The 22,804-nt window shown below is 39.3% G+C and overlaps 1 protein-coding gene across 14 annotated transcripts in view; it reads left to right on the top strand.

Moving 5' to 3' along the window:
- ELF2 (E74 like ETS transcription factor 2) overlaps nt 1-22,804 on the top strand; it is a 132,229-nt gene that overhangs the window by 95,997 nt on the left and 13,428 nt on the right. For 7 of the 14 annotated variants that reach the window (XM_055275938.2, XM_055275934.2, XM_063638206.1 and 4 more), the window contains 2 exons: nt 20,536-20,649; nt 22,062-22,235. In XM_055275938.2, coding sequence (XP_055131913.1) covers nt 20,536-20,649; nt 22,062-22,235 — 288 coding nt within the window. Of the gene's footprint in view, nt 1-8,963; nt 9,389-20,535; nt 20,650-22,061; nt 22,236-22,804 lie in introns of those variants that run through there. The other 7 variants (XM_055275936.2, XM_055275937.2, XM_055275939.2 and 4 more) reach the window with 4 other exon arrangements.

Genomic DNA, 22,804 nt, shown 5'->3' with positions numbered 1-22,804 from the left:
TGAGGCAGGTGGATGTTGTGAACCCGGGAGGCGGAGCTTGCAGTGAGCCGAGATTGTGCCACTGCACTCCAACCTGGGCAACAGAGGGAGACTCTGTCTCAAAAAAAAAAAAAATTTCTTTACTATTTACTATTCTATTCAATTTTGTATGTGTGTGCCTACTGGGAATTTCATATACTTCCAGTAGTTCATATGTTTCAGATGTCAGCTTTAGTAGCATATAATTGTTCATAATACTTTTATTATTATTATTATTATTATTATTTTGAGACAGAGTCTCTCTCCGTCGCCCAGGCTGGAGTGCAGTGGCGCAATCTGGGCTCACTGCAAACTCCGCCGCCCAGGTTCACGCCATTCTTCTGCCTCAGCCTCCTGAGTAGCTGGGACTACAGGCGTCCGCCGCCACGTCCGGCTAATTTTTTGTGTTTTTTAGTAGAGACAGGGTTTCACCGTGTTAGCCAGGATGGTCTCGATCCAGGATGGGGTTTTCATCATGTTGCACAGGCTGGTCTGAAACTCCTGACCTCAGCTGATCCACCCGCCTCGGCCTCCCAAAGTGCTGGGATTACAGGTGTGAGCCACCGTGCCCGGCCCTATTTTATTTTATTTATGTTATGTCATGTCATGTCATGTCATGTCATGTCATGTCATGTCATGTCATTTCTGAGATGGAATGTCACTCTATTGCCCAGTCTGGAGTACAGTGGCATGATCTCGGCTCACTGCAACCTCCGCCTCCCGGGTTCAAACGATTCTCCTGCCTCTGCCTCCCAAATAGCTGGGATTAAGTCGCCTGCCACCATGCCCAGCTAATTTTTGTATTTTTAGTAGAGACAAAGTTTCACCATGTTTGCCAGGCTGGTCTTGAACTCCAGACCTCGGGTGATCCAACTGCCTCGCCCTCCCAAAGTGCTGGGATTGCAGGAGTGAGCCACCACACCCAGCCTATTTTATTATTTTTAAATATCAATTGTATCTGTGGTTATTTCCCCCTTTTTGTTCCATGTTATATATATACATATATATATTCTCTATATTTAAATAATGTGTATATTCTGTTTTCTTGACAACCTTTGCCAAAGTCTGTTTATTTTATTAATGTTTTCAATGTCATCTTCTGGTTTTGTGAATCTTCTATATTTTTGAAAAGTATTATTTTCTGGCTAGGTACAGTGGCTCATCCCTGTAATCCCAACACTGTAGGAGGCCAAGGTGGGAGGATCGCTTGCATCCAGCAATTTGAGACCAGCCTGGGCAAGTGATCCTCCCACCTCTACAAAAAAATAAAAAATTAGCTGGGTGCAATGGTACACAACTGGAGTCCCAGCTACTTGGGAGGCTGAAGTGAGAGGTTCACCTGAGCCCAGGAGGTTGAGGCTGCACTGAGTTGTAATAGCAGCACTGCACTCAGCCTGGGCAACAGAGTGAGACCCTGTCTCAAAAAAAATAACTATTTTCTATTTCATTTTTCCTGCTTTTTATTATTTATTTCTTCTAGTTTCTGTAGGTTTGCTATGTTGCATTTTCCATCTGTGAATTAAATGCTGAGCTTGTTTATTTTTAAACCTTTTATTTCTTTACTAAGTACTGTTTTAATTAAATCACACAATTTGACATGTTGCATTTTTTATTGTAATTCATTTCTAGATATTTCTTAGTTTCTTTATGATTTCCTTTTTATTCCAAGGATTCTTTAACATATACTATAAGAAGGTCGGGCGCGGTGGCTCACGCCTGTAATCCCAATATTTTGGGAGGCCGAGCCGGGCGGATCACGAGGTCAGGAGATCGAGACCATCCTGGCTAACACGGTGAAACCCTGTCTCTACTAAAAGTACAAAAAATTAGCCAGGCGTGGTGGTGGGTGCCTGTAGTGCCAGCTACTTGGGAGGCTGAGGCAGGAGAATGGCGTGAACCCGGAAGGCGGAGCTTGCAGTGAGCCGAGATTGCGCCACTGCACTCCACTCTGGGCGACAGAGTGAGACTCCGTCTCAAAAAAAACCAAACCAAAACAAAATAAAAAATATATATATACTATAAGGGAAAACATTAATTTGACTACATCAAAACTTGATATTTTTCCCAGCACTTTGGGAGGCCGAGGCAGGAGGATCACTTGAGGCTGGGAGTTTGAGACCAGCCTGGCCAACGTGGCAAAACCCCAGCTCCACTAAAAATACAAAAATTAACTGGGTATGGTGGCATGTGCTTGTAATCCCAGCTACTCGGGTGGCTGAGGCACAAGAATCGTTTGAGCCTGGGAGGCGGAGGTTGCAGTGAGCCAAGATCGTACCACTATACTCCCGCCTGGATGACAGAGCCAGACCCTGTCTCAAGAATAAAAAAGTCAAACAGCAGGCTGGCAGAAGATACTTGCAACATAAATCTGAATTGTTATTTAGAATATATTAACATTCTATAGATCAATAAGACAAAACATGCCTTTATAGAAAAATGGCCAAGGACATGAATAGTCTATTCAAAGTGGAAATGTTAATGGCCAGTAAGTATTTGAAAAAGTATTTATCCTTAATACTTAAATACATGCATATTAATATAACAATGAAAAATTTCTTGTTACTCAACACATGGCAGAAATTTAAAAAGTCAGCCTATATCTTGAATTGACAAGCATGTGAGAAAAATGGTAACTCTACCAAACCACTTTGGACAGAATTACGTCAAATTAAAATTGTACTGATAAGCTGGGTGTGGTGGTGTGTGCCTATAGTCTTAGCTACTCAGGAGACAAATGGAAGGTTATCTTGAGACCAGGAGTTCAAGACTACCTTGGGCAACATGGCTAGACCCTTGTCTTTAAAATTATTTTAAAAAATTAGCCAGGCATGGAATATGACTGTAGTCCTAGCTAACTTAAGAGGCTGAGGTGGAGGGTCTCTTGAGCCCAGAAGTTCAAGGCTGCAGTGAGTTATGGTCATGCCACTATTCCCTAGCCTCAGTGACAGAGTGAGACCCATACCAGAAAAGCAAAAAACAAAATACTTACTTTATGACCTAGAAACTCTGTTTATCGGTATATGATGTGGAGAGACTGTAGCATACATGTTTAAGAAAACGTAATTTTTTTTGCAGAATTATTTATAAAAGTAAGAAATGGAAACTTTGCTAATGTGGTGAATAACTTTATTAGATAATGTGATGAATAACTTAGATAATGTGATGAATAAAATGGTGTAAATGCATACACTGGAATACTTTGTAGCATTTAAAAAAGAATAGCCATATTTACTTATACTGACATGGATAGAATGTAAATCTTGAATGATAAAAAATACATTTTAGAATGGCATATATAGTTTAATGTCATTTATGTACCTAGAGCATGTAAAATAATACTGTATGTCATTCAGGGATACATACACAAACACATACGTATGTAAATATATACACATGTAAAAGTATAAAAAATAGAATGGAAGAATATACACTAAACTCATGATAGCAGTTTCTCTGGAGAGATGGAATGGGGTCTGGGGGTCGTATTCAGAAATGCTATCTTCATCTGTTATATGTTATTTCTTGGGGGAAAACAATCTTATAGCATAAATGAGTAGTTGTAGGTTCTGGTTGAGAAGGGGATATGACTATGTTACATTATTTTTAGCAATTTCCTGTATGGTTTAAATCCCCTAAAAATGTATAAGAGATGAGTTCTTAAACTAGGAACATAGATGACTAAGATTTCTAACCTGGTAAGATAATGGTTATTGATAGAGTAAATAAATGAAATCTGTAGATAAAGGATCTTTAGTTATCAGTTGGTTATTCAAGTAGAGATGTTTTTATACAGTTGGAAATTAGGACCTATATATATTTTTTTAAAGTAAATCAAGACTTGATATGCTGATTTTTGAATCAGTGTAGAAATAGTATTCAAAGTCCTTGGCCAGGTGCAGCGGCTCACGCTTGTAATCCCAGCACTTTGGGAGGCCGAGGTGGGCGGATCACCTGAGGTCAGGAGTTGGAGACCAGCTGACTAACATGCAGAAACCCCGTCTCTACTAAAACTACAAAATTAGCTGGGTGTGGTGGTGCATGCCTGTAATCCCAGCTACTCTGGAGGCTGAGGTAGGAGACTCGCTTGAACCTGGGAGGCGGAGGTTGCGGTGAGCCAAGATCATGCCATTGCACTCCAGCCTGGGCAACAAGAGTGAAACTCCGTCTCAGAAAAAGAAAAAAAAAAGTCGTAGGTGGGGGTGGATAATACCATTCTGGAGAGAGTGGAGAATGAAGAGAGAAGGTGGCTAAGGATCATACTTTGGGCGAACAGTCACATTTAACGGTTGTGTAGAAGTGGGTGAAGACAACTGAAAAGAAACAGGAAGAAACAAAAGTCAGACAGTTTACTATCATGAAAATCAAACGAAGGGAAGGATTTCAATAAAGGGGTAGTCAACAATACTTGGAGAAGTAGTAAGATGGAGACTGAGAAGAGGTCACTGGATTTGGCAATTAAAAACTCAGTATTGACATTTGAAGAATTTTTCAGTGGGTAGAGTTCAGAAAATATTATAAGAAATTAGTTAATCTAAATATTCCTTTTGGAATTAAATGAGATTTGACTAGTATATTTTCAGTTAAAACTTTTATTGTGATTTTTTTTTTTTTTTTTTTGAGACGGGGTCTCACTGTCGCCCAGGCTGGAGTGCAGTGGCGCCATCTCGGCTCACTGCAGGCTCCGCCCCCTGGGGTTCACACCATTCTCCTGCCTCAGCCTCCCGCATAGCTGGGATTACAAGCGCCCGCCACCTCGCCCGGCTAATTTTTTGTATTTTTAGCAGAGACGGGGTTTCACCGTGTTAGCCAGGATGGTCTCAATCTTCTGATCTCGTGATCTGCCCGCCTCGGCCTCCCAAAGTGCTGGGATTACAGGCTTGAGCCACCGTGACCAGCCTAAAATTTTTCATAAACATGCTAAACAAGAATTATATATGGGCCCTTGTAAAGTTTCACAAGAATTGCAAATTTTTTTCCCAGTGTATTCAAGATACTACATATTCTTTGATGATAATAAACAACTCAAACCCATGAAATCAGTTGTCATAAATGTTGTTTAAACTATAGAGATCATTAACTATTTTAACTCATATACATTTGGGTGCTTAATAGATGCTATTTTAAAAAGTTGTTTGTGGCCGAGCGTGGTGGCTCACGCCTGTAATTCCAGCATTTTGGGAGGCCGAGGAGGGCGGATCACGAGGTCAGGAGATCGAGACCATCCTGGCTAATGCGGTTAAACCCCGTCTCTACTAAAAATACAAAAAATTAGCCAGGCGTGGTGGTGGGTGCCTGTAGTCCCAGCTACTCGGGAGGCTGAGGCAGGAGAATGGTGTGAACCCGGGAGGCGGAGCTTGCAGTGAGCCGAGATCCCGCCACTGTACTCCAGCCTGGGCGACAGAGCGAGACTCCGTCTCAAAAAAAACAAAAAACAAACAAGAAAAACGTGTTTGTCTAACACCCATTAGAAGAGACTAGCTGCAGGGCTGGGCACAGCAGATCATGCCTGTAATCCCAACACTTTGGGAGGCCAAGGACGGAGGATTGCTTGAGGCAAGGAGTTGACGACCAGCCTTGATAACATAGTGAGACCCTGTTTCTATAAATGAATGAATTAATGAATTAATTAATGACTAGCTGCAATACTTAGCTGACAGTCTTCTAAGAGTGGCTGCTAAGAATTGGACGGAATGGTTTGTCTAGTATAAATCATAAAGTGAAGAATCAACAAGTCTCAAGGAGAGTCTGGCCCAGGGATAAGTTAAAATGCAAAAAACATGAACCTAAGTCAGATCACACCTAAGCTAAGTTTGTATCAAAAACAGTACATTCTGGACCCTTGTCAGAAGATTTTCATGGTTCATGCCTCAAAATGAATGCTATTGTACATATAACAGAAGGACTTACAATAAAATTACTTTTAGGAGTTACGATCCTCTGAGAATCTAAAATTAGCCGTAGTCCTTTTCCTCTGAAAAAATAAACATTTCATTAAGAAAAATTTGCCTCTTTGAACCCCTATTAAAAATTTATGCTTTATGAAGGCTTTTATAATTACAAATAATTTAACATCCTTGGGTGGTAATTATACCCACTCTATATACAGCCCTATTATTTAATTTCATATATAAGCAGTCTTGTGTATCATATTATCTCTAAGACTTTCACCCTTGGTGGGTGGGGAGTTCTGTATGAATTGAGAAGGCTTAATTTCTTCCTTTTGTTACATAATTTAGTGCTACCAGCTTAATAAGCACCTATAACAGAAACTTGCTTAAAGTAAGTACTGGATAATAATTTGTTGAATAAGTGAATTAGTTTATGACTGTGGGTTCGAAGATCTTTATTTTAATAATATTTTATAAAACCTGACTTAAATAAATCAGTAACATAAAAAGCTCAAATAGACATTTAAACAGTAGTATAAAATATATGAAATAATTCATCTTTTTTCTTTTTACATCTGTAGACTGTACTTCTGTAATTATTGTCTATTTTCTGATGTTGACAGACCAAACTTTACTTGGTGCTCCTAAATTATATGATTTCAGCTTGTTGTCCTTCACAGACATATTTTTCTTTTTTTTTTTTTTTTTTTTTTTTGAGACGGAGTCTTTCTCTGTCCCCCAGGCTGGAGTGCGGTGGCGATCTCGGCTCACCGCAACCTCCACCTCCTGGGTTCACGCCATTCTCCTGCCTCAGCCTCCCGAGTAGCTGGGACCACAGGCGCCCGCCAGCACGCCTGGCTAAATTTTTTTTATTTTTTAGTAGAGACGGGGTTTCACCGTGTTAGCCAGGATGGTCTCGATCTCCTGACCTCGTGATCCACCCGCCTCGGCCTCCCAAAGTGCTGGGATTACAGGCTTGAGCCACCGCGCCCGGCCTACAGACATATTTTTCTTACGGTTTTCTTGACCTTGTTTTTTCCCTAAACATGCTCAAGGTACCAACTTTGAATTTCATTGTTTTTTTTTTTTCTTTTTTTGAGACGGAGTTTCGCTCTGTCACCCAGGCTGGAGTGCAGTGGCGCGATCTCGGCTCACTGCAAGCTCCTCCTCCCGGGTTCACGCCATTCTCCTGCCTCAGCCTCTCCGAGTAGCTGGGTCTACAGGCGCCCGCCACCACGCCCGGCTAATTTTTTTGTATTTTTAGTAGAGACGGGGTTTCACCGTGGTCTGGATCTCCTCACCTTGTGATCCGCCCGCCTCGGCCTCCCAAAATGCTGGGATTACAAGCGTGAGCCACCGCGCCCGGCTGAATTTCATTGTTTAGTTGTATGAGAAAAACTTAAGACAGCTTGGCCTCTTCCTATTCTCTCATTCACTTCTCAAAACTTTTTTCTTCCATTTTTCTCTTAACTTCCCATTGCTTTACCTTTGACATTTAAAAAAATCAACCATTTTGCAGTTTATAATACTATAAATATAATAGTAAAATGGATTTAACTTTTTTTATAACTTCTAAATTTTATAGAAGACTGTTTTGTAAGAGTTTTGACCTTAAAGTAATAAGATACTTTGTAACCTTTGTTAAGTAACTTCTTGGGGCCTCAGTTTCCCAATGTGTAAAGTGAAGGAGTGGACTAACTCTGTGGTTCTCAAATAACTAGCTGGAGTGCAGTGGTGCGATCACAGCTCACTGCAACCCGAAACTCCTGGGCTCAAGAAAATGGCCTGCCTCAGACTTGAGTCACTAGGTGCACAGGCCCACCACAATGCCCAGCTAAGGATGATGCTTACTTTAAATTGATTGACAATAAAATATAAAAGCTACCATGTAGTTCATTTTGTCCCATACATGGCAGGTTTACCTAATTCAAGAAAGAGATCCTTATTTAAAGAGGAGTTGTACTTTGGAAATAGCATGTAGGTTCTTTTTTGGGAGAGTGAGGATCATGGTGATGATAGGGGTAGGGTAAAAGGACCAAGAGAATAAATGAATATTAGGAGAAATGAGAAAAAATAGTCATGGGCTATGTAAATCCATTCTGATGCTACACTCATGTTGGGCAAGCTTTTATAAAATGATATCGCATTAATGTTACCACTGAAAACACTTTTTTCTCTACACAGTTCAGTTAATTCGGATGATAAAAATTGTCACCTTGTTATTTTAAATTTGTAACTGCCAGATCTTTTTGTTTATTCAGCAAATACTTATTGAGCACGTACTCTGTAGGAGGCACTGTTCCTTTATGTAAGTTTTGTGTGCAAACAACTTTAGCATAACCTTTTGTTTCAAACAATTTATGTATTATTAAATTCTGAAGCCAGGGAAGCATTTTAATGAAGCGTTATTCGTCGTTATATTGGTTTGATTTCCTGTGTTCAGTAAATTTATAGTCATTAAATTGGCGATTTATCTCCCTCGTCCATTGTATTTTAATATGTTTGTAATAAGGTTAGTTTTCAGCAAGAATTACTTTTTTTTGAAGTAAATGACAATATAAATGTGTTTCCAAATGAACCAAACAGAAATGAAAGGGTACATGAATTTCATGATTAGCATATTGGGGGAGTCTAATCTCCAGAGGTTGGTGTGTTCTGTTTACTAAATACCCGTTTAATGTGCTCTTTGACACTTCTGTTAAGGGAAAAGGACGGAAGTTGGTCTCAGAAAGTAGTTGGAAACTCCTTACTTTCCAAGTAATGCTTTCAGAATATGTTCTAGGTATGACTTTTTTGTTGGTGTTCCTGTGTTAAAAGTGCAGATGTTTCAAGTGAACTGGTTACATGTCGCATAAGGTTTGAAAAAGCCAAAAGAAGTTAAATAGCCACCTTTATTTACAGCTGCAGGACTAGGTATTAGATTGCTTCCAGGAAGAAAATACGATTAATGGCTCTTTTCCAGAGGGGGGACAATTGCAGACTTTTCTTCCGCAGAGCGTGAAATGTGCCTCTTCCTGCCGAGGGGCTGTGCCCTCGCGCGGCTCCCGGAGCCGTTTCCCAGCCTCAGGTGTCTCTCGCCGCAGGCTGCGGCCGCTCTCCGGAGCGAGCGTCCGGGACTTCCTGTCTGGGCGCGGGGCGGAAGGATCGCGTTGCCAGCTGGGGCGGCCGCCACAGCCGCCGCCGCCGCCGCCCCTGCCCCTGCCGTTAGGTGGTGGGGTTTCTCAGCCCGGCGGCGGGAGGCGGGCCGGCCTCGGCTTCCTGTCGGAGGACGCGCAAGGATCCGGGCGTCGGAGTGTGTGCGAGTGCGTGAGTGTGTGTCGGTCGCACGGCGTGTGTCTCCGGCCGCGGGTTCCGCCTCCTACCCTGCTGCCGCTGCTCACGGTGTAAGTCAATGTGAAGCAGCAGCTCCAGCCCCGGGATAAACATGGCGACGTCTCTGCATGAGGGACCCACGAACCAGCTGGATCTGCTCATCCGGGCCGGTAAGGACAGGGGAACTTTTCTCCCGTGCATCGGTGCAGCAGGAGAGGGGGTGCACAGAAGGCGGGGTGACTCCCCTGTAGCAGTCTGTGCTTGGGGGTACAGTGTCTGGGGGTAGAGTGTCCACCTCACAGTCACTGGGGCGGCTGGGGGAAAGGGGGGAGTGAATGAAGTAATGGAGGCGACGAATCAGGAAGTGATCACCTTGGAGAGTAACCTGCCTCGAATCCGGCGCTGTCGCTTCAGGGTGGGTTTGGCGAGCAGCAGCAGCAGCTGCCGGGCGGAGCGCTGGCAGCGGGTGCTGGAGAACGGAGCCGCGGTTAAGTTGGGGACTCGGGGGCGGACGAGTTTTGCGCTTCACCCCAGTTGCTGAGGAACCAGGAAGTGAGTGAGGCTGTTGTCTCTCGGCTGCGCCTGCCACGCTGTCTGGCCGGAGAGGCCGCTGCTGCCCGCGGTCGGGGGCGGCGGGCTTCTCCGTCTAACGCTCGCCACCCCCGCTCGGTTCTCCCTTCAGACTTCGTCCACAATTCCATGACTTCCGCATGGACCAGGCAGCCAGGGACGATGTCCGGTGGACCGATACCCGCCAAAAAAAAAACGCTCTTGACCCTCCCTCCTCCGCACATTCCCACCTTATGCAGTCTCAGGAGTAACGGTCCTGGACAGGGTCACTTAATAATGTTGAGTAACCGGGATGTTGTTTCAGGGGCCCGCCTCCCTTTGCTCATTTAACGGGTGGCTGCGAAGAAACTAGGTTTATGCCCCTTCCCTCGTGGGTTGTTTTTTTAGGGGGAGAATGGGAAGAACACGGAATATATTTGTACCCCTGACCTGGAGGGTTGCGGCGTCAGAAAAGAACATTTATTTTTGTAAACAGTGGGTGAATGTTAAGGAGCGAGGCGAGAGGGAGGGAGTCTTGGCCCTAGGGAAGTCTCAGCACGGAATTGCCCCCTTCCCCTCTCCCCCCGCCAACCTCCCACCACAGCGGAAGCGCCTCGGAAAGGACAGAACAGACGGGATTGACAGGCCTCTGGTTCCAATCTGCTCTCTGAGGTGTTCCAAATTAGAACGTTGATTTCTGGGGGCGGGACTACGGGCCCGCGCTGGGCCAATGAAGATTGGGCGGGAGTGAAGCTGACAATGTACGCATGGAATTGGAGGGAAGAGGAGTGTAAACACGGAAGTGGCCGCAGGGGTGGGGGATGTGCGGCGCCACTGCTGCAGCGGAAGGGCACGGACTTAAGTTACATAGAAAAAGCAGCTTTGCTTAATAGCAGACAGCGCAGTGAGGGCCCTGGATCGATGTAGCACTGCTTGAATACTATTTACTTACTGTAATAGTAAGCATACATGTTCCTCTTCCCGGTTCCTATTTCATATTGCCATGGATGGGAAGTGGGCGATGAGAAATATTCAGGGAACAGTAATTCTGTAAAAGATCTTAACAGTCTTGCATCCATTGTTTTTAGGTAAGGGACTTGAAATTAGTAGTTTGCTTGGCAAAACTCTGACTCAGTTCGATTGGGGGAAATCATGAACACACAGGTATCTAAATTTAACGGAAGCGCTCTAGGTTCAAACAAAGTCTGAAATAATATGTACGTATTGAATACTATACAGTGGTGACCAGTCTTTTATTCTATAAAATGTAAAAATATGTATTTCAGAGGTTCCAAAGGAAAATACAGTTTACTGTGTAGTGATTAAAACACATCTGTTTGACAGTTGCTTTCTGGTCAGAACAAGAACTTAAGTTTTAGTAAGAGAGCACAATGAGAACTTGATTCCTTTGTATATATTGTCCATTACTACAGTATGAATTAAGGGATGGAATTTTTGGCTTTATATTATTGGTACTAATGATATGTGAAGTTGTTGGGTCAATGATATTTCTGTGAATATTGAATATGTACAGTTCAAGAGATGTTGTTTCCAGTGGCTGCGAACACTCGGAAAGAACCTTAGAATGCCTTTGCATCAAAACTTTGAAAAATACTGTAAAGGTAGGAGCGCTTCACTTTGCCATTGGAAACTATTTTTTCGTAAGCTTTTGGAATTACCAGTGAAACTGAATATGGCCTGTAGGTATTTTCCTTGGAGTGTATATATAAAAGACTGTCTTTGGTTTGAAAAGACAAAAGTTTTGTCTTCTTTTGATAAGGGGTTTTAAAAAGGTAAGTGCTGTTTTCCAGCTCTACTGCATTTCTGTACTATATACGAATCTTAAAGTTTATGATAATAATGTTCTGTAAAGAATATGTTTTACGTACAGTTATTTTCAAGTTATGTCACCAATTATGTTCATGTAATCTGAAGCTCCCTTAAAAGCCTTATTTTAGAAGGAAACTTGAGAGAGGTTTGCTCATTTACCCAAGGTTTATTCAGTGTGTTAAAAGTTAGGGAGGAAAGATGGCCCAGAAGATTGGGAATCATGACTCTAAATTTTTATTGCTGCCAATTTTCAATAGCATTGGTAGGATAATGTTTCTAAAGTTTGTATTTGTATAATGGACAGAATACCTTTTTATCTCCTTGAGGGAAGTCATCAAGTGTGGCAGAGAATTCTTCCTCACAAAGATTTTACAGTCTCGGGAGACAGGTGAAAATCTATATAATGTATAAATGTAAAAAATAGCTCCAGTGATTGCTATAATGGATTGATGATTAGTGTAGAATGATATTTATACAACTTCTAGAGGAGATAAGCCTTAGGTTAATATTTTCAGCATAACTTGTTTCTAAGCAAGTATATAACACGTAATATTACCACTGTTGCTACCTGTTAAGGTACATGTTAAGCTCGAATATACTTTTGCTTTTATTTTCTTCCTTGAGAGGCGTTAAGTATCATGTATGCATTCTTTTAGCTATAAACATTTATGCTGTCAGTTTGAGTAAAGGATGAAATAAATAAGCTTATTTATTAAACCTCACTGTCATTTTACAAAGTATGTTTGTAGTAAAGACTCGACATACTTTAGAAAACTTTCATGGACAATATGATGTATGAGAACGAGCCTTGACCCTGAAGAGTTGAGGATCTATATCTAGCTGTCACTAAACTAGCTAGTGACTTAACCTCTTTAGGGCTTCATTTTCTCTAAGAAGACAGGGTTGACTAGATGATTTCTAATGACTTAAAGCTCTAAAATAAGTGGCTTGGAAATACTTAATGGAAAGGTAGGGCTTCTCTTTGGGTTTTTTTTTTTTTTTCTAATATTACACCATGTGAGTAAATATTTCTATAAGTTCATTATGTAATTGTTAGGTTAACTTCTTTTATCCAGTCTTTGAAAATAAAAATGTGTGCCGGGCGCGGTGGCTCACGCTTGTAATCCCAGCACTTTGGGAGGCCGAGGCGGGCGGATCATGAGGTTAGGAGTTCGAGACCACGGTGAAACCCTGTCTCTACTAAAAATACAAAAAAAATTAGCCGGGCGTGGTGGCGGGCGCCTGTAGTCCCAGCTACTCGGAGAGGCTGAGGCAGGAGAATGGCGTGAACCCGGGAGGCGGAGCTTGCAGTGAGCCGAGATCGCGCCACTGCACTCCAGCCTGGGTGAGAGAGCGAGACTCCGTCTCAAAAAAAAAAAAAAAAAAAAGAAAATAAAAATGTGTGCCAAATTGGAACTTGAGGCTCTTCGTACGTTTAAGTCTGTAATATAGTATATTTAATAATTTAGGCTCATTTCTAGTGTATATAGCTTAATATAGGAAAAACAAATGTCTAGCATTATTACTTTCCTAGTATTTATGTGAAAGTGTTGTGTATGAACAGTCTGGATTTTCTGGAAGATTTCTGCCTTATTCTCAAGTATACCTTCCTTGACTTTTTCCTTTGTCTTTTCTTATTTTATTTATTTATTTTTTTTACATTTGCGAAATAAGGTAACCAGAAGTTTTGGTCAACAATGCAGTTATTAAATGAAGGTGAAATTTTGCTGGAAATTTAGCCTAAATATTTTCACTGACAAAACAAATCTATTTTATTAAAGTTCATTATGAAATTGAAAATCTCATTTCTGATTTACTGTAAATTGGAATATGTAGTCTCAATCTTGAAAAGATCAAATTGAAAAAAAAATTAGCAGTATGAAAAGAAGTTAAAAGCAGTATGTGAATAGATGCATTAAAATGAAACTCAAGGAATAACACTAATTTTCTTTTTAAAAAGCTCATTTGAAAATGAATTTAAGAAATTACCCTTCACAGTTCATGGCAGCATTGGTACTAAAATTCATATAAAAACTGAGTTACATGGTCACATCAGTCAGTGTCTAAATAGCCAATCAGAATCATTCAACATCAAACTATTTCAGAAACAAATTTGGTTGGTGGAGAAGGGCAGGCATCCGAATGTTCTTGATAACTATTTAAAATAATTCCTCATGTTTGATAATTGTTTAAAATGATTCCTTGTGTCGTCTATAGCAAAATGTTCAAAAGGATGCAAAGAATTGCTTAAGAAAAGCTTTTTAAAAACTGTTTATCTGTGAGTAGACAAATACTGTTTTACTTACAGAATCATAATTTTTCTTTTTTTTATATTGTTTTATTTTTTGAGATGGAGTCTCACTCTGTCACCCAGCCTAGAGTGCAGTGGCACAATCTTGGCTCACCTCTGCCTCCCAGGTTCAAGTGATTCTCCCACTTTAGCCTCCCAAGTAGCTGGGATTACAGGTGTGAGCCACCATGCCTGGCTAATTTTTGTATTTTTAGTAGAAATGGGGTTTTACCTTGTTGGCCAGGCTGGTCTTGAAATCCTGACCTCAGGTGATCCACCCGCCTTGGCCTCCCAAAGTGCTGAGATTATAGGCGTGAGCCACAGCTCCTAGGCTAGAATCATAATTTGTCATCTACACACTGATGTTTATGTTTAGAAGCTAAAACTTATATAAGCATGAGGATAGAATTTGGTTGTTATTAGTTACAGTTGATGATGAATTACAGCAGCGCTTCTCAAAAACCAAACTCTCTGACCTGGATTCTGGGAGTCCCAAGAGCCTTTCACAGGATCTGTAAAGACAAAACTGTTTTGAAAATAATACTAAGACATTATTTGCCTTGTCACTTTCAAAAGTGTACAGAGGAGTTAGGAGCTATGTATAGATGGGTTATTCCAATAGATTGAAAGAGGAAGGAGAATTCAGCTGCCTTCTATTAAATCAAGTATAATAAGATTTGCAAAAATGTAAAAAAGCTACTTACTTTTTGTTTTTTTAAAGTTATTTTTGTCCAGGCATGGTGATTCATGCCTGTAATCCCAGCACTTTGGGAGACCGAGGCAGGAGGATCTCTTGAGTCCGGGAGTTTGAGACCAGCCTGGACAACATAGTGAGACCCCCGTCTCTAAAAAAAAAATAAAAAAATTAGCTGGGTGTGCTGGTGCGTGCCTGTGGTCTCAGCTACCTGAGAGGCTGAGGTGGGAGGATCACACCCAGGAGGTCTAAGCTACAGTGAACCATGATCATGCCACTGCATTCAAGCCTGAGCAACAGAGCGAGACCTTGTCTCAAAAAACAGTTATTTTTCATAAAAAATATTATTTATGGTTGCAGTAATGGGTGTATTATTTTAAATGAATTAATAATTTTGAAGTTTTCTTTGTAATTTCAAATATGATAAATACAGATAAAATCTCTTTGAGGTCTTCAGCATTTTGAGTGTAAAAGTGTCCTCTGATAAAAAAAGGTTGGAGGATAGCTGAATTACAGTGTTGTTTAGGTCTGTACTGTATGGTAGCCACTAGCTGCATGTATCTGAGTACTTAAAATGTAGCTAAGAAACTCAATTTTTAATTTTAATTAAACTTAAAAACAAGCAGTGGAAAAATTCCTTATATTGATTACACATTGAAATAAAAATATTTCGAATGTACTAGGTTAAATGAAGGTATTAATTTCACCTTTGTGCTTTTACAAATGTAGCTACTGGAAAATTTAAAATTATAGTGGCTTTTATTTTTATCAGACAACTCTGGTTTAGAAAATAATTTCTGGCTGATCTCATCTTGCAGAGGGCAGTTCGCTCTCCCCCTCCGAGAGTATAAAAAAAAAAAAAACAAGAATTGCCATTCTTTTTCCTTTTTATACTTTATAATGCAAGTATATTGATTAAAAGGTCAAGGGGGAAAAGGTAAAGATGGAGTATTCCAGACCTTTAATACCTTTTCCCCCTTTTCATTGCATTCATTTGTATTCTTCATTTACCTATTACTGGTATAGCTTTGGGGCATTAGAGGATAAGTAGTGGTAAATCGGGTTCTGCAGTTGACTGAAGACCTTGTACTATTAGTTTATAGTGTTGCTTATAGGAGAATACCACTATCACCTAATGAAGTGTTTTCTAGTTTTTTTTCACTGCTCTCAAACTAAATTGCTACTCAATTTTATTTTTGACTTGAGAACATTTTTATGAACTAGATCCATTGCCAGCATTCTCTTATGCAAAGCTGAGAGGTATGCCTCTTGTCAGACTTAATTACCAAGTTTGGTATTTTGTAACAGCTGTTGAGTGAGTCTGGAATAGTCTGCAGTACCATACAAACACTAGTTGATTAGAAAGAAATGGAACAAGAAGATATTTACCAATATTAAATGAAGGTACAAGCAAATATTATTTTTGGTACTGTAATAAAAAGTAGAACAGTTCTTGAAATTTATTTCAAGGGGGATTGACCAACAATAGCCACTACCAGTGGTGACTAGAAAATGATAACTGTCAGACTACTTTTAGCTTCATTGCTTCTGTTTTTAAAATGAGTTATTTATTTTTTCCTTCCATAAATTTCATAGATACAGAAAGATACCAGTAAGTCAAGTTTTAAGTAAGATAAGGAATTCTACTTTTCAGCTCTTGCTTGTAGCTTGCTTACTTTGATTGCACAACACTGTTAAATTCATGCGTATTCTTAAGAAATGTGCAAAATTATAGTTGAAATTTTATTTGAATTATTGATCTGAACAAAGCAGTATTTTTTTGAATTACAGAAACAAGTAGGAGAAATATTTCTTAAATTTCTGTTGTCAAAAGTTACTTGACTTATGTAAACAAAAATAAAAAGATAGTGCTCACCTTTACAAAATGTGTAAGTTTTGGAAACCAGCATTAGTACATTATTGTAAATTGATCTGAGAACAGGCTGTTAGATTTTTGTGTTTTGCATTATTTTACTTAGTAAATAAAAATGACAAGAGATAAAATTAGTAAGCAGCAAAAAAGTAATCAGTGTTCCTCTTAACATGCTTGTAACTTACAAAGTAAGTTTATTTTACATTTTTATTTAGTTCTGAAATATCTTCCATTTATGTTTTTGATGCTCTCTGAACTGTAGATTGAGCATTCTAAAATCCAAAACTGAGCACTGATGTGACACTCAAAGGAAAAGCTCATTAAAGCATTTTGGATTTTTAGATTTGGGATATTCAACTGGAAATATATAGTGCAGATATATATATTTTTAAATTTGAAATCTGAAACACTTCTGGTCTTAAGCATTTTGGATAAGGCAATGCCCAGCCTATAGTAGTATAAGCTTCATGAGGCCAGAGATCTGTTCACACTTCTGTCAGGTTTATAGCACAGGGTCTGGGCACATGGTAAATGTCAGCAACCATTTGTCAGTTGTACATAGAGTATTAGATCTTCTGGCTGATAACTTCATAGGTAATTTATGCGTGTTTTATGTCTGCTTGTGTTGCAATTTAGCTCTTGTCTTAGGTGCTTTATGTTGTCATCGTAAATTTAAAGTATGATTCTAAGTGTATGTATTTTACTCTAAATATAAAATATTTCTGAGATATAATATGTTGAATTTTACGGGGGAAGGGGAAGTTGAGATCAGAAATATGTGCAAGAATTACACCTTGAAGAAGTAACTTGCATTGACATAACAATTTTAATAACACAAAATCATGGTTTTGAAAATGTGCCTCAAACTACGTAAGAATTCAGGGCATGTAATATGTAACTGTTAGGCAAATTTCATTTTTTTTATAACTTGAAACATTAAAAAATCTGGTAAAATTCTCTTGCTGTATTATTATTGAATACTTGAAGCTCTGATTTTAATATGGTAAAGTTTTAGGGTGTTTCTTAATACAATTACATAAGGAATTAGTTTACCCAGCATAGTTTATTAATAGCACCTAAGACAAGAGCTAAATTGCAACACAAGCAGGCTTTAAAGAGAATGCTTGCTAGAATAAATTTTAAAAACTGGAGAATTTGCTTTTCAAGGTTTTTTTTTTCTTAGTGTATGTGAGTATTGTAGGGAGGCACTTTGAAAACAGTAATTGAGAATGATAATATGTCTTATACTTAATAATGCTAAGTTTTCTTAAAGTTGAGCTACACAGGCTGATTGAATCCTTTGCCTCAGTGAAGCTGCAGATAAGAGTAAGCAGGGTCACCTAAAGATAGATTTACTTAGAGGTTTGGCTGCCTCTCTGGAACCATTTAGCTTTGAACAGATTTCCATAAATGGAAAGAGCAACTGGAGAGACCCAGTACCTTGTGGATGATGTGCAACAGGTGGTAAAACAGTCATTGGATTTTTAAAATAAATGCTTTCCAAATGACTGTTGTTTAAGACTGAGGCTTTAGCATTTAGGGAACTTTGAGACGAACTGGATTTTTTCCTCTAATTAAAAGTTTCCTGGAAACAATTTTAAAAGATTCATATCGTTAGTGTGTAGTGCTTATGAATTTGTAATATGACTTTATGAAATTTGTATAAACATTTACTTTTAGTTCCTTTAGGGGACATCTTAAAAAAAATCTGTCAAGTTAGACACTCTTAAATATTCATGTTTCAGAACATCTTACTAAGTTAACTGTTCAATATTTTAAGTCAGGATGTGAAATTAATATATTATTAAGATAATAAAATTTGTTCTTGAATTGCTGATTTTCTTGTAAGATCAGTGGGTTGTCCTTAATTCAGTACATAAAAGAAATATCTGCCTGGTGTGATGGCTCTTGCCTGTAATCCCAGCACTTTGAGAGGCCGAGGCAAGTGTATCACCTGAGGTCAGGAGTTTGAAACCAGCCTGGCCAACATGATGAAACCCCGTCTCTACTAAAAATACAAAAATTAGCCGGGCGTGGTGGCGTGTGCCTGTAATCCCAGCTACTCAGGAGGCTAAGGCAGGAGAATCACTTGAACCTGAGAGGTGGAGGTTGCAGTGAGCTAGATCATGCCACTGCACTCCAGCCTGGGCAACAGAGCGGACTCTGTCTCCAAAAAAAAAAAAAAAAAAAAAAAAATCCGCATGTCCGCTCCATGAATGGTCTGTGTTGGGAACCATGGCATATGTAAAAATGGGTTAAGCTAGCCCCCCAGACCTCAAGAAGTTTATAATCTTACAGGAATGATAAGAAATTATCATATTCTTGCTCTATGAAAGGGGAAATTGAAGTTTCTGAGAGAGATTAAGTTGCTTACCTCCGGTAACAGAAATAAGTGGCAGAGACTGGAACCCAAGCTGTTGGACCTGAAAGCCCAAACCACTGACTGCTGTACACATTGTTTTACAAGTAACATAATCAGCAAAGCATAAAGGAAGTGCTAGAAGAAGAGAGATACAAAGGGTGGTAGAATTTGAAGGCTTCATGGGAAGAATAAACTCTAAGAAAAAGTCTTAGGTTAAAACCCACTGAGGCTCTGAAGAGAGCAAGGTTAATTATAAAGAAAGTTCCCAAGTACTCTGGCAGTAAATATAATGCATGTTGTTATCCATCTTTAGGCAGCCCTGCCTGGAGAGTATAGTCGTCCCTCAGTATACCTGGGGTATTGGTTCCAGGATGCCTCCTCCACCTGGCAGATACTGAAATCCTAGAATGCTCAATCAAGTCCCTTATACAAAATGCTGTAGTATTTACACTGTATTTTTAATTGTTGTATTTTTTTATTGCCTCCCCCTCCCCTGCAATATTTTCTTTCTTTTTTTTTTTTTTTGAGACAGTCTCACTCTGTCGCCCAGGCTGGAGTGCAATGGTGTGATCTTGGCTCCCTGCAACCTCCACCTCCCAAGTTCAAGCGATTCTCCTGCCTCAGCCTCCCAAGTAGCTGGGACTACAGGTGCCCGCCACCACTCCTGGCTAATTTTTATGTTTTTGATAGACACAGAGTTTCACCATGTTGGCCAGGATGGTCTCAATCTCTTGACCTCATGATCTGCACGCCTCGGCCTCTCAAAGTGCTGAGATTACAGGCATGAGCTACCACGCCCGGCCCCCCCGCAATATTTTCAATCTGAGGTTGGTTGAATCTGCTGATGCGGAACCCTTGGACATGGAGGGCATACTCTACTCAGTCATTCAAGAGGGTCTGTAAGAATTGAATTAATTGATTAAATTAGCGCAGCATGATTCTGTTAGGTGCCCTGGCTTTAATGGCAATATGTCAAAATATATAATTGCCCTCACAGGGTTGTTAATCTACAACCAGCCTCTCCCTGACCCTTCCTCCCTTCCCACAAGTTAGTATTGGCCTAAAATTGATGCAGGGTTCAAATTTCAAGGATCTTTCTTTGTTTTCCTTTGAGTAAGATTCAAAAACTTCTCAGTAATTTCTTCTGTTGTTGTTTTGAGACAGAGTCTCACTCTGTCTCCTAGGCTGGAGTGCAGTGGTGGAGTCTCGGCTCCCTGCAACCTCTACCTCCTGGGTTCAAGCGATTCTCCAGCCTCAGCCTCTCAAGTAGCTGGGATTACAGGCATGTGCCACCATGCTCAGCTAATTTTTGTATTTTTTGGTAGAGACGGGGTTTCACCATGTTGGTCAGGCTGGTCTTCAACTCCTGACCAAGGTCTACCCTCCTTGGCCTCCCAGAGTGCTGGGATTACAGGTGTGACCCACCATGCCTGGCTAACTTCTCAGTAATTTCTAATCAATGTCATTGGTTACTTTATAATTAACATTCATTTTATATCAGTATTCATTTTATAAAATGTAGATCCTAGCTTTTTAAAAATTATTTCTGTAGTTTATATAGACGAATAGATATCAGCGGCTTAGAATTACTCATGTGTTATTTTATCTTTATTTATTTTTCATTTCTCTTTCAGGAGTGAATATGTTTATTTCTTAGTAATATGTTTTAGTCATGTGTTTCGTGTATTTTTAATTGAGTAGAACTTATTTTTCCTCCAGTGGAAGCATCAGTTCATAGCAGTAATGCGCACTGTACAGATAAGACAATTGAAGCTGCTGAAGCCCTGCTTCATATGGAATCTCCTACCTGCTTGAGGGATTCAAGAAGTCCTGGTATGTAAACTGTTCATTCTTATGTTAAACGTGTCATACTACTTCATATGTCTAAAATAAAGTTTTGTTTTTTTTTTAATCCAATGGAATTGTTGGGAATTCTCAAAGGTATATTACACATGAATATATGACAGCAGTAATTGAACTTTGTCAAGGCCTCCGAGTCTTAAATACTTAATTTTCATAACAAATGATACAGAAAATACCCACTATAGATAGACAAATACTTATTAAATAGCTATTTATACTGTCATGTCTATTTCCTTAACTCTGGGCAAGTTATAAGCCTTCATAGTCCTTCAGAGTATGATAGATGGGAGCAGTTGCCTGTTAGGACCACGTTCAATCCTTTATTCAGTGATAAATAGGCAGTAACTCCAGAGAACCACACATGGTAGAGAGAGAGGGGAGCTTTTGCCATTTTTTTCAACATCCTTCAGAGTGTGAGTTTTTATTTTTTTGTGGTCCCTCTTAGTCTTTAAGAACAACTTTGATAGTCATTTTGTCCAATTCTGATTTGTCCTAATTTTAATTTAATGCCCAAATGTTAATTTGACTTGATACAAAAAGACTGGCTCACCTTCTCATTGGGATTTACAATAAGAGCAACCATACTTCTTAATTTGAATAGAATCCTGTGTATTACTCAGAGATATGAGAATAAATTTGCAGCATTTTTGATCAATCTATTAATCTAAGATAGTATGTATTAACTGTATCTCTTAATTGAAATAGAAATGTCATATCTTGGTTATTTGTGCATATTAGAAGGAAGCCAGAGCAACATTATTTTATGTACTAGAATACCAGATAACAATCTGTACCTACTGTTTCAGTGACTAAAACATCAGGACTCTTACATTAAATAAAACTTTAAATACTGAAAGATATATTTCTTGTCTGTAATGAGCAAGTTTTCCTTTTCATATTCTAAAATGAACTATAGGTGCTTATGTTTTACTGAGTACATATTTATAAATCTTTCAAATTTTGAGCCACATGCATATATTACCTGTTAAAAAAATAATGATGGATATGTGGATGGAAAGTAATTATTAACTAACTCACTATTATACTATTATTTTCAAATGTTTTCACAACTGTTAGAATAATTTAGAATTTTTCCACAATGAGTTTGAAAGTATAAGTGTGAAAGAGTGGAGTGACTACTCATGGTCCTTGCCTTACCCAGAGGATTAACATTTTCCCTTTAAGTTGATTTTCCGTGCATTTATTTTCCTCGTGTAGTTTAAATCATATTGAATATTCAGCAAATTAACTTCTTCAGTATTAAGCTCTTATCCTGCTTTGATTAATTCTTAATAAACCTCACCTCTTCTAAATATTGAACTGTCCACGTGAGAAACATTGATGGGGGTGGGAAATTTTAATTTTTCAACTTTTTTTTATAGTGGAAGTGTTTGTTCCTCCTTGTGTATCAACTCCAGAATTTATCCATGCTGCTATGAGGCCAGATGTCATTACAGAAACTGTAGTGGAGGTGTCAACTGAAGAGTCTGAACCCATGGATACCTCTCCTATTCCAACATCACCAGATAACCATGAACCAATGAAAAAGAAAAAAGGTAGAGTTATATTTATACATTTCTGAGAAGGCAGGTGAAAATTTTTCTCTTTTTCCTCATCAAGGGACATAGAAAGTGGTATATGCTATAGATATAAGATTGATGTTATCTTAACCACATATTCTCAAAGAATCAACATTAAGATTTTAAATTTAGTGTTTTAACATACTCATACTGTTTAAAGGAGTTAGTATGTAAGGCTTGAGGATAATTGCCTGACAATGATATTTAACAAGTGTTCGACACACAGAAGGCAGATCAGAGATTCCCTGCACCTTGTCTTACTCCATCTTCTCCTTGTTGATCCTTTTATGGGTACTTGGTTACTTAAAAAACAAAAACAAAAACACGCACAACATTTTATTCTTTATTTTACAAAGACTTGTCTTCCCTTGCTTTCATGGATATTTTTTAAAAAGCCAGGCACGCCTTTAGTCCCAGCTGCTCAGGAGGTGAGAGGATTGCGTGAGCCCAGGAGTTTGAGGCCAACCTGGGCAACATAGCAAGACCGTATCTCAAAAAAGCCAAACAAACAGTGATATATATATATATGTCATACTAAATAAACA

Source organism: Symphalangus syndactylus, chromosome 4 (genome assembly GCF_028878055.3).
Source record: "Symphalangus syndactylus isolate Jambi chromosome 4, NHGRI_mSymSyn1-v2.1_pri, whole genome shotgun sequence".
NCBI classification, from domain to species: Eukaryota; Metazoa; Chordata; class Mammalia; order Primates; family Hylobatidae; genus Symphalangus; species Symphalangus syndactylus.
Note: the sequence above shows the minus strand (reverse complement) of the source record. Positions and strands in the feature narration are given on the sequence as shown.